General features: G+C 33.5%; 1 protein-coding gene across 2 annotated transcripts in view; it reads left to right on the forward strand.

Moving 5' to 3' along the window:
* Positions 1 to 12,836, forward strand: part of SamDC (S-adenosylmethionine decarboxylase) — a 31,068-nt gene that overhangs the window by 15,414 nt on the left and 2,818 nt on the right. For both annotated transcript variants that reach the window (XM_088197707.1, XM_088197706.1), the window contains exon 3: positions 5,900 to 6,101. In XM_088197707.1, coding sequence (XP_088053833.1) covers positions 5,900 to 6,101 — 202 coding nt within the window. The remainder of the gene's footprint in view (positions 1 to 5,899; positions 6,102 to 12,836) is intronic.

Below are 12,836 nucleotides of genomic sequence, written 5' to 3' on the forward strand. Positions count from 1 at the left end.
GTGGCGGTGAACAGGTTAATGATGACTGAAAAATATACATATAATTAGATCGCCTCATAAACAATAGTATTTTGAAACAAATCCCTAATCGATATTATAATTGATTTGTAATAACTCCCGTAACATTTTTTAAATCGTTGGTTAATATAATTTTTATTTTCTTGAGTCTTAACTAAATTAAAACATGATGCATTTAATAACTACTCGTTATGATAGGTTTTACAGTATATTCATGCATATCCTAGTTTAAGTTTGATAACTCAAATACAAAATATATTCAATGTAAAATTGCAATATAGGGCAGGGCTATTTAGTCTAAATATAGCGTTGCGCGGGTATATTGAATTCTAGATTGTACGATTTCTACCCGCTAGGGGTAATGGTTTGACCCGAAATCATACAATATTGTACATAATATTTTTTACATAGTTATGAGCCAAGAAAATAAATCCAAGATATACTTCATCTCTTAGGTGTATTACATCATCATAGTTCGTCGGTAGGTTATGTCGAAGGATGACCAGATATCGGTTAGCTCTCAGGGTCGATAGTATGGTAATGAATTTTATATCTGAATTTGTGTAAACGTGGTTGGCTAAAAAACATAGACAACCGTGATTTTGCGACTGCATGAAATTATATGATTTATTTTTAATGCAAGCAGCATTACTCAACTGCGTAATTGCTTTCTCTTCTGCGTATAATATATATTATTAATACAGTGGAACCTCTATTTACACTTTACAAACTTTATAAGTGAAAAATACATATTCACTGTAAAATTTATACATCGCATGTAAATAATTAATGATTAGTATGTAAATGTATGTACATATAATTATTATATATTACTACATATGGAAAAGTTGAAATCATATAATTTTACAAGCACCTGCTAGATTATTATATTTTAACTAGTGAAAGTGTATATCTATCTGTTAAAATGTATCCCGATATGATTTCACTGAAATTATATATTTAAAAAAAATAATCTTGATTGTTTTTTTATATTTTATTTGAGGAATCCTAGGAATTTCTGGTTTAGTCATTTCAGATTTTTGAGGAGGGGGCAATTGTTGGTAATTTTTTTAATAATACGATTTGAGTGGTATCGCCGTACATATTCGGCGGTCGATCTTTCACTGTTAATAAAATAATAAATAAAAAACATTATATTTATATAATACTTTTTAAAATTTGATTTTATGTAAAAGATTTCTATAGAAAATAATACAAATGAATTAAAAAGTACGAAATAAATGAACATTAATTTTATAAAAAAATATTAAAAGCTTCTGAATTAATATTTAAAAAATCCACAAAAGCCGAATAATATATATAAAAAAGAATAATAGAAAAGTGTAAAATAAAATATACTAATACAAAAAAGTATTAATTAACTATAAATGCATTTTTCAAGGGGAACAAATGCTTTCATCTACCCCCCTCCCAAATGACGTCCCTGATGAGTAGGAGCACTATCCATATTTTTTTTAAATAATAAAAGTGATCTTTAATGACCAACAATTAATTTAACTCTATATTTAATAAATTATGTTTTATGCACTATGTTTACCCATTGGCATCCAAACGTGTTCTGTTCTACACTATACAATTACTAATTGTAAATGAGTTCCAATAATGATAACTAGAACAGTTCGAAGCGACTTAGTCCTTTTCAGCCGTCTTTTCAAGTTATCCATATTGAGGATCTTGCTGCCTCGATGTTGACGTGCTGTTGGAGCCTTGTTTCCAAACCGGTTTCAGGATTTAATTGTATATTGATAATTGGGAATTTCTTTCCATAAGCCAATATTGCTTTCTATATTCTTCTTTTTTATATGTTCCTTCCACCGCAGTTTGGTGTCCAGAGTCATGCCAAGGTATTTAGCTGTATTTACAAATAAGATAATGTAGCCGTTTATTAAAATCTGCAATTGATTACTTATATTTTTATTAATGAAGTTGATATGTACCGATTTTACTTTCTGATATTACTAATGTAACACATGAGAATCTCTTATTTATTATGTAAGTTTCTTATGTCGCAATTACACCACGTGTTCAAATAAGTATTTTTAAGATATTGTGAAACACGCTCGACGTCTTCCTAGTTTGAGTTTAAATTTAACTGCATGGCATTATTAGAGCAAATGAGTCTAAAAAATGTTCATTATTAATTTCATTTGATATCTGAATTTCTCTTCTCGAATTCAATTGCGCAATGGCGGCGCCCGTTTTTGGTCGTATTTTCGCCGACCTTGAAAAATTTGCGAACCGGTCTGTCGCCGCTCCGTCGGGACGAAGAAGGTCAATCGTCAAAAGGGAATTGGGGAGAGAGACTAAACCATTAGGTTGTTTGTTTTTCTCTCTGGCAGCTGCCCGAAAATCGATATGTAATGGCCAAATAAATGTGGTCAGCGCGTCGGCGCTGCCAACGTGACGATTGATTGGCGAAAAGAGGAGTTGTGATTTAATACACTTTTATCTACACAATGTGCACGCGACTAAAAATAAATCACACTAAGCGTATAATATAAATGGATTGATAAAATGTGTCTCGACGCGGGAGATGAGCGTGAAAAATGAAGCTGGCAAAGAGTCGCATGTCGATGATGCATTAACCGACCTTCACCTCCTTCGCCGAAATGGCAGTGAAATTTACACTATGAAAGATTTGCAGTCCAGCGTGCGTTAACGCACGACCTTGGCCGTGCTTTGCTGCGGTTAGTTACGCAACGCATTGCGTAAATACGAAAATAAATAGTAGTGACTAATATAAAATAAACGGTTATTGCCTTCTAAAGATCAGAAATGCAAGCTTATAAAATAATAGCGACGGTGGAAACGCAGCTGTTGTCTGATTTATTTATTGATGATAGCGTTACAGCAATGTCGCGATTAAGATCGATGGTGGAAGAGTGTCGGAAGCTCTAGACAATTTTTGTATCGAATGAGTCATTAAATTGCAAAGAAGCGAGAGCGGTCACCTCAGCTCAATTCTAAACAAAAACACATAACGCATTGTTTACGCTTTATCTCTATTGCTTATGTATAAATAGTTCTGAATTGGAACGCTCGGTAGGTGAATGTATCGAGCGATTTTATTTTTGTTTTTCATTTTTTTCACTCTTGTGGCTATTTCCAAGCGGGTTATGTAAATACGTTTAGTAAATATGCATACTTTTAGCTTTGTTGGCTTGGTTAAAATTGTGTCCCTTCATCTCTTTAACATTAGTGTTTGACGCTAATAAATTCTGATTTGATAGACAAAAAAATTTACAGACTCATCAGAACTAACATAGCTGTATATATCCAATATTTTTCCATTTTTTGCCGCCGTCAATATGTGAGGTATGATAATCGATAGGATCCAATATGGGTCCTCTGCTCCTTTGGTTTTATATTAACGACATATGTTGATAGCCTGAAAGGGTTTCAGAGTACTCGCGCAAACTCGAATTAACTCTTTACAGAAAGATTTGAAGTCACTATGGAAGTGTTTAATCGACAATTGACTACCTTTGAGCATCGTTAAGTGTCATGTTATCACATTTTCTAGATCCCCTTGCTCGGCGGAATTTTCTTACATTTTAGGCAGATGTGTTTTTAGTAAAAAATACTTCCGTCGATGACTTGAAAGTGACGTTCGAGCAGGGATGAAGATTATCTATGCATATCGCTAAAGTTTGCAATAAGGCGTCGATGATGCTCGGCTTCGTTATGCGGAGCGCGTGTCACTTCAATATTTTATTGGCGATTCGTGCTCTATACAATACGCCATAATTCATAGCGTCCTCATTATCTGAAATCTGAGTGAAGCAAAGTACTCCATGTTGTTAAAGAGAATTTTTTTAAATCGGAAATATCTCTACAAGAGGAAGTACCGGTCGTATCCGTATTTGTATCCTAATGCCTTTTTGCTATGAGCGTTGGAATACATGTCATTACATTCTCTGCGTATCGTCTATTTAATAAAGTACTTTTTAAAGTTGCTCAGGTTTATCGATAACCTGTCATTGCTCTGTTAGTTTTGACTGCGAGCTTTAGAGCAGTAGTTGCAAACCGGTGGTCCGTGGACCAGACCACTGGTTGTCCGCGGAGAAAATTTAACATATTAACAATTTTCGTGTATTAAAATGTTTTATTATATTCTTATTCTATTTTTTTAAATTTTCACCTTATTAAATATCACTTTCATTGATAACTCAGACCAATATCAGGTATAAGCGACGCAATTATTAGGTCAAGTTATAACTGCAAAATAGTTTAAAGTTCCATGATCTCTTGTCCAACGATAATTACAGAGAAAGCATTTAATAATTGTCAATTATTTTTCTAATAAAATTATGAATCCACATCTTCAAATCTAAAGGAGATAACTTTCAAAAGCTTTCATATATTAGGAGCACTATAAATCAAATTATTATTTTATGAAGTCAATAAGTGCGGACCGTACGTGACAATAGCCAGAATCACAATAGCCAATCGAATCTTTCTGCAGCCTATAACAAATTTCAGCACTAGGGTCCATAAAAGCTGATTGCGAAGTTTCTAGACCTCACAACCTGTTAAGATGAAAAGTTTTAACTTTAAGTCCGTTCGGACTTTTATGACCGTTGCAGTGGGAACGCTCGGTAACGAAATATAATCATTGCTGTATATCATTGATAGCTCAATGAAATATTTTACTTTTCAAACAAATACCCCCCCCCTCACACCCCAATGACGTCCCTCCAATCGCAGTGGAAATGCTCGGATATCTAGCGTTCATATTAATATTTTTTGTAACTATATTACGACTTACAACAAGTGAGAATCGAATTAGGAACGTCTAAACCAAATCTTGCCCAATAGGAGAGCGCAAAAAACAATTATCACTTCTCAGAAGTCAAAAATTCACGCCAAAAGCAATAAAATCGTGTCGTCGCCATCGCAGTGGGAACGCTCGTTACCGAGCGTTCCCACTGCGACGGCGCCGACACGATTTTATTGCTTTTGACGTGAATTTTTGCCTTCTGAGAAGTGATAATTGTTTTTGCGCTTTCCTATTGACCAAAATTCTTTCTGCAGGCATGATATAAAAAACTTTTATATCATGCCTGCAACAGTCAAGAATAAGGGTTGCAATCGTGACTTTAGGGCGATCAATTTTCTCTGAATTATCTCCATCAACAATGAGTACTTCGTTTCGCTGGAATTCTAGACAATAGAGCCACATTTGAGATGCTAGAATGTAGCGATTCGCTAATAAATTGTCGAAGACGCGCTCCGCATAACGAAGTCGAGCATTTGCTCTTTAGTTTTATTATTCATTATTTTTAATCAGACCTCATGTATAAGCATATAATATTAAGCTGATATTTACAAATTAAAATCGGATGACGTTTTTTATCGCCCGAGTCAACCCATTGAACATTTTTTTTGTTTTGCAGCTTCCATTCTGATGTTCTATATCGCCAAAAATAAAATCAGTTTGAATCTTTCCATGGAAATTCTATGCATATGCAATAAAATGGCTAACTTCCAGTATATAATATGCACTTCAGCCAAAATAATCATGAACTATTATAATAACACGTGCTCATGAATAAATCAAGTATTTATAGTATATTAAATTGTAACGCAATTCCACGCTCCACTATTGCAAATTGAGTGAGTATATAAAAACAATCACTTTATTTATTCGCAAAACAATTCCGCTCAGCGTGAAATTTCTAAACGTGTCTATTTTTCATGATTTAAAAAGACACGTCCATGATTATGTAAAACCGGTCTCGTTCTTGTCATCATCTCGCAAGAGCAGTTCTAAATTCAGAGTCTATTACATAAAGACGTTCCTGATTCTCCAAGACAGACTGTTCTCAAACGCATATATGAACTTTTTTTTTCTTTTCAGCGAGAGCAGCATGTTCGTGTCTTCCAGAAGATGGATCCTGAAGACCTGCGGCACCACTACGCCGTTGCAGTGCTTGAGGGCGATGATGGAACTGGCGGCCGAGGTGGCCGGGCACACTCAAGTCGACAACGTTTTCTACTCCAGAAAGAACTTCATGAGACCACATCTGCAGCAGAACCCCCACAGGGACTTCGAACAAGAGGTGAGGCACTCTTTTGAATCATACTCCCCTCAGATTTCAAATGATGCTATTTGACACGTATCTATTTATGCAATGAATGGCGACTGTTTGCGAAGTTTTTATGCTCATGGTTCTTTTATACATGATACAGTACGCAAATCCTTGAACTTGCAGCACGTGCCAAATTGAAGTGATTTGCTCTTAAATGCGTAATAGCTATTTGTTCTGATGGTTAAGCAATGACTTTAGTTTTAGATAGACCTTATCTTTCTGTTATTCATTTAGTCTTTAGCGATTGCTTCCGGTGTCAACAGTTTTAGGGCGGCCTTCATGTCTTATCCTTCATATCTATTTACTTTTTTTAAATTGTTATTTATATATAAATTCCTTATTGATCACAACATAATTCTCGTGCTAACAATGAAGTAGTTCAAACTTTGTTGAGATGCCCAAGAGCATTACTTGTTTGTTAAACTTTGATTCGATAAGATCCACAGGAGAGACTTTTCCGTGTACGCATTATGTAATAGAGATAATCCAGAGTTTCGAGCTTTTCAGTAGATAAATATTTTGCTCTAATTAAAAATAAAATCCACGATTATGATGATGAATACTTGGAGACTCTCAACCTGATTGCATACATATGTGGATGTATCTCGACTTTTGAGGCAACCGAGGATGAACCACTTAGCCTCTGGCAGTCTCTCGTTTCTAAATTTAGATACAAAATAGAAACCTTCGCATGCAAGTGACAAACTTTTCGCTGTAATACATTTCCTGGTTAGTTTCATACGCAACTGTTACTAAACGTCACACTTAAGAACATGATTTATGATAAGAAAATCGCTCAATACATTATTGATATTAAAAATATATTTTTTGCTATAAAGCTAAATAATCGCTGCGCTTAATAATTAAAATGAAATATTTGCGAAAAAACGAAAATTTTATTACTGCGTGCCCTAATTATTGTTTTTAATTAATTATTATGTTTTTAGTATATATTTAATACACGTATTTCTCTCTATATTATTTCGTGCAAAAGTAATTTACAGTAGAATCATTTTCAGATCTTAAAATATTTTGCTGGTATATTAAATACATTCCATTTCGCTCGCTCGCGTGTTAAGTGACGATAGTGAGTGAGAGAGTAAAATAATATGCTACTCTAAAATGTCTATGAAACTCAATTTGACAGTTGCGAAACGTACATTTGCTGTTCAAACCCAAACCTGACATACATGAATTAACCAAACCCAACTTTCATTAGATCAAGTCAAAAATACAAACTAAACCAACTCATCTCTCAATGGAAAATAAACGGGAAAAGTCAGACATATGTCACATCTCACATATTGCTTCATTGTTGATCTGCACTTACGTTTTAAAAATATGATAGTTATTTTTACCGATATTACTACGAACTTTTAATATAGTATAGAATCGAATTTTGGTCAATAGGAGGGCGCAAAAACAATTATCACTTCTCAGAGGTCAAAAATTCACGCCAAAAGCCATAAAATCGTATCGGCGGTGTAACGAGCGTTCCCACTGCAACGGCGCAAACACGATTTTATTGCTTTTGACGTGAATTTTTTACTTCTGAGAAGTGATAATTGTTTTTGCGCTCTCATATTGACCAAAATTCGCTTTGAATATATTTTAACCAATAGTCTCATATAGCTGTCATAGCTGTCATATTTTTAAAATAGTGTAATATTCAAGTGCAGACAAACCATAGAGCAATATGCGAGATGTGACGTTTGTTTGTAATTCTTCCGCTTATTTTCTTCTGAGAGTTGAGTATTTTGGACTAATGAAAGTTCTAAATCTATAGTCTTAGAACTTTTATGAGGTTAGGTTTGAGTTTAAACAGCGAACGTACGTTTCGCAACTGTCAAATTGAATTTCATAAACATTTAAAGGAGCACATTATTTCATTAACACCTATTAGTTAAAATATATTTTCGCTTTAGAAATATATATCTGCTGGTGAAAATGTATTTGGACTTCACTAGTGAAAATATAACTTTAGCGATAAATACAAATGCACTGTATATATTACTACGTATGGAAAAATCAAAATCATATAATTTTACTAGAACCTGCCAAATCAATTATATTTCCACTGATTAAAATATATATCTACCGGTGAAAATGTATTCCAATATGATTTCACTGAAATTACATAATATTTTCGGTATAGATTCGAGATTGTTTTTTAGGGATAGCCCGAAAATTTCTGGTTTAGCTTTTTACATGAAGAGGGGGGGGGGGTGAGTTGAACAATCAGTGGTAGTTTTTTTTTTAATATTTTGATTTCATTAAAATTCATAGTATTTCATTTAATGACATGCATTTTTCTGGACAAATTCAAGGGGGTGCAAATGCTATCACCTGCCTCCCCCCTCAATTACGTTCCTGGTCTCGGTGGAATATGAATCTTGCCGTGTATTATATAATATACGCCGGTGTGTGTGTGTGGCAAAGGGTAGCTTTGAAAAACTGTATCCGCCCATTTCCAGCTTCCCCAATGGGCGGGGTGTAATCAGAAGGGCGGGTCCTGTCTGCCGCCCCGTTCGATCACGACCGATGAAATTGACGTGGCGCAACCGTTCCCTGGTAATCTGGGTCGGGGACTGAAACCCCTTTGTCTGGAGATTTATGAATAAAAAACGATTGCCATATTTTATTCTCCGGGTACCATTGTGGTTGTTGAATACCAAAGAAAAGAAGCTGATTTGTTCCTGAAAGCTTCGACAGTATTAACAATAATTTATAAGAGTATTGATTAGGTGAATTTAAATCGAAGATGTATATTCAAATTGCGTATTCGTTATCTGTCTCTATCTACCTATAACACGTGTAACATGTTTTAAATCACTCGTAGCGAAAAACATGCATTAATTAAAATATGCAATATAAACTAATTAATGTTATCATTTAATTGCAGTCGTCATAAAATTCAGATAATTATAATATTACTGCATCTTAGAATGTGTAATTAAAATATAATTAGATTATTATTTTACTGACTATTAATCAATGATAAAACAAACTTATGTGTCTCCTAAAGATTTGCTATGAAACTTTTGAGTAATCATGTGACTTGACAAAAAAGTTTAAAAATTATAAGATAATTTTAATATATGTATAATATGTAAATAATGTATACAGTTTTAAATTTTAGTACCGTAAATTTTGCGTTCCAATTTTCCGTCGTTAGTTATTACGATCGTTATAGATATCTGTCTCTATCTACCCGCGAGTACTATGATGCGCTGTGCACTATTACGCAGTTCCCGGGCGAAACGGGCGTAGTGGTGGTGGTGCACTTGCACCGGAATTCTTGCTATATTGATTTTGCGCACGTAGCCAATGCAACCTGTGGAGAGCCCGTTGCCTAGGCACCAGCCGGGGCTGCATCTATTTATATACGTCAGCGCCTATCTAGCGGATGAAACCTATAGACATATATGGCACATCTGCCAATCGCAATATTTTATCAGGATAAATCTGAAACGTAAATGTAACAATGCTCGCATTTATTCTGTTTGATGGAACATATTTTCTGGAATGTCTTTGTTTGCTTTTTCATCTACTCTAATGAGAATAAATAAGTTACATCGATCGTATCTTTGGGGTAACATTTTACAATAAACGAAAATTTATAGTAATCGCTCTACTATTTTATAAAAATACGAATTCGTGATTATTATATAATTATAATTCTGATTAATCATCATAAATTAGGTTTTCCTAGACTTTCTTCATCTCGCGGATGAATATTGTGATGAATAATTAAAATAAAATTGAGTTAAATCATGCATATAAATCATTTATTAATTGTGTGTGTAGTAATAGTATACAATTAATAAAACATATGTCACCTTTAGATGTCTCACTACTCAGAAGTTGTTGCTTGTGTTTACCCCATTGTAACGCATTAGACTAACGCTTGTCATGTTGCAATAAATAAATATCTACCATTAACTAATTTAAAGCTTCGCTTCGATTTCATGTGCAACCATTCTTGGTACTATTGACGGAATATAAAACTTTTTCATGATATGAATCATACATTATTCGGTCAAATCCAATCTTAAAACTTTATTTGGTTACTCTGATAACCCCGCTACCCTTAACATAATTTAAAAGTTTTCTGAAAACTCCGCAAACTTCATCAAAGTTATATTATTTTCTTGATTGCTTTCCTTTCACAAGTGAACTTCTAGTTGACTAATCAAAGCCGCGCTAGGGCGTTGTGTAAATATATTTATAAACATTTTTTTCTACCTATTCTAAATCAATAACAACTGTACATTAAATAAGCTATTTATTATACATGCTGATCCACCTTGAGTTTGCACAGTAAATCAGACAGCTGTCAATAATCACGCGTGTTCAAAGTGTTGAAATGTGTGTCTCTATAAAATAACAATTCTGTACGAACTGTGTATTGGGAATTTACGGGAAGATTGTGGTCAATTTTACGTCTTACTGAGCAAACAATTCAATTGAAAAAATTAAGAGACTGGGAGCATTGGAGATATAGTTAGGCCTGTGCATCATCGTGGCGCCCGTTCATCCGAGAATATTACTGCTTTTTTTAGTTTGCAAATTATATTGTGAATTTCTTCTAATATAAATTTTACATTAAATGTTTCATTATTGTATTGTACTAATTTATTAAACTGAGGCATTGAATTCACAATATATTTTAAATATAATATATATTCATTTTTTCTGGTATCATATGATGATCTTTACACATATTTCCATCAATCTCCATATTTATTATGTCGTTTTACTGAGTATGATTAATTTTTTTTTATTGTTTTCCACATCTTTAATTATAAAAAATAATATAAATTAAATGAAAGTGTGGTTGAAGATCCAGAAGTGTCGATTCGTCGGCGTTCGCAGCTTTTGGGCTTTTATTATGGCTCCCTTTGGCGCATTTTGCACCTATACCTATATAAAATTAAAATAATACAAGAACTGAAGCACAGAGACCATGAACAGCGAATAATTTACGCAGATTGAGTGTTAAAACAGCAGGGAGTTGCTGCTAATTTTTCAAAGAAAATCTTGTTCTCTTGTGAAGCACATTTCCACATTTCTGGGTATGTTTTTAAGCAAAATTGCCGCATATGAAGCGAGGAAAATCCTTATGTGATTCACGAGAGTCTATTATATGCATGAAAAGTAACTGTTTGGTGCGCATTGTGGTCGGGTGGCGTCATTTTGTCTTGCTTTTTTGAAAACGATGAAGGTCGGACTGTAACAGTCAATGGTGAGCACTGTAGGCGCATTATAACCGATTATTCTTGGCACGAAATCGAATATATTGATGCAGAAGACGAGTGGTTCCAACAAGAAGGCGCATCAGGTGCAACGTTGGACGTTTTGCGTGAAAAGTTATTCGCATTATTTCACGCATTGGTGATGTCAACTGAATATATGTGATTGTTTGGTTATCAATTATATTTTACTTTTAATTCCAACTGCTTTATATTTTCTCAATTTTTAAGTAAAAATTTGTGTAATTATAGAAAATGTGTTAAAACGTGATATTTAAAATCATATTAACATATTTTATATATACAGACATTATTTTTTTATTATATATACATACATATATGTGTATATTGATCATCTATGATCAGAATTTTTGCTGTGCGCAATTTTTGTTTACGCAATAATCACCGAACCGAATTTAACATAAAGCACCTTGATAAAATATGGATTATTGTATTTTTGCTCGTAAAGCACATTTGTTCAATTGTCACTTTCTACCGGACAATTGTGTAGAATCCTCTACAAAAATATACAATTTAAATAAAAATAAGCTTTTTAAAAGCTTCAGAAACAAAATAAATTAAATATAGTTATAATAAATTCAGTCAAAAAACATCTAAGAAATGTATTTGTTTTCTTTAAATATCAAAATGATCGCTAATTCGTATGTTTAGAGTAAAATACGTATTATTTTAAATATATATTTTTTTTTTGTATTGAAATAATAGAATGATTGTTTTCGGCCACCGTAACGCATTGGGGCAACCAGTTAGGTTACGATGGTCTTAATTTAATTTAAATAAATAAAACATCTAATTGTGGATTGGACGTAGATTTTTAACTTCTGAGAAGTAATAATTTTTTTGCGCTCTCCTATTGGTCAAAATTCAGCTTAGATATGCTTCATTCGACTCGAAAAGGATTTCGATTATAAAAAGTCCTAATATGAACCCTATATAACCGAGCGTTTAAACTGCGACGGCATGATTTTATTGCATTTTGTCATATGGGGGGGGGGGGGTAGATATGGGCATTTGCATGTCTTAATATACAGAAAACCAAGCGCTTCCATTGCGACGGCAATGGCACGACTTTATTGCTTTTGACGTGGATTTTAAACAGGGACGTAATTGAGAGGGGGAAAATTTTGCCAGAAAAATGCATGTCATTTAATGAATTACCATGAATTTTAATGAACGACTACTGACTGGCCTATTTTTTCCCCCTCCTCCCCCCCCCTTTTTTTTAATGGGTAAATCTTCAAAAAGTCTCCACTAATCCAAGTCGCTGAATTTTATCCATTAAAACCCCCTTCCTCTCCTATCGCTTTCATGGTAAACTGCTTTTTTTTTTTTAAATATTTGTAAAGTTCGCCCTTAATATTCTTGCGATTTTTAAATGTTAATATAAAAATTGCAAATATTATTTTATTATTTGCTAGCATATTCAACAACG

Source organism: Plectrocnemia conspersa, unplaced genomic scaffold (genome assembly GCF_051122295.1).
Source record: "Plectrocnemia conspersa isolate PC_06_02 unplaced genomic scaffold, ASM5112229v1 ptg000011l, whole genome shotgun sequence".
NCBI classification, from domain to species: Eukaryota; Metazoa; Arthropoda; class Insecta; order Trichoptera; family Polycentropodidae; genus Plectrocnemia; species Plectrocnemia conspersa.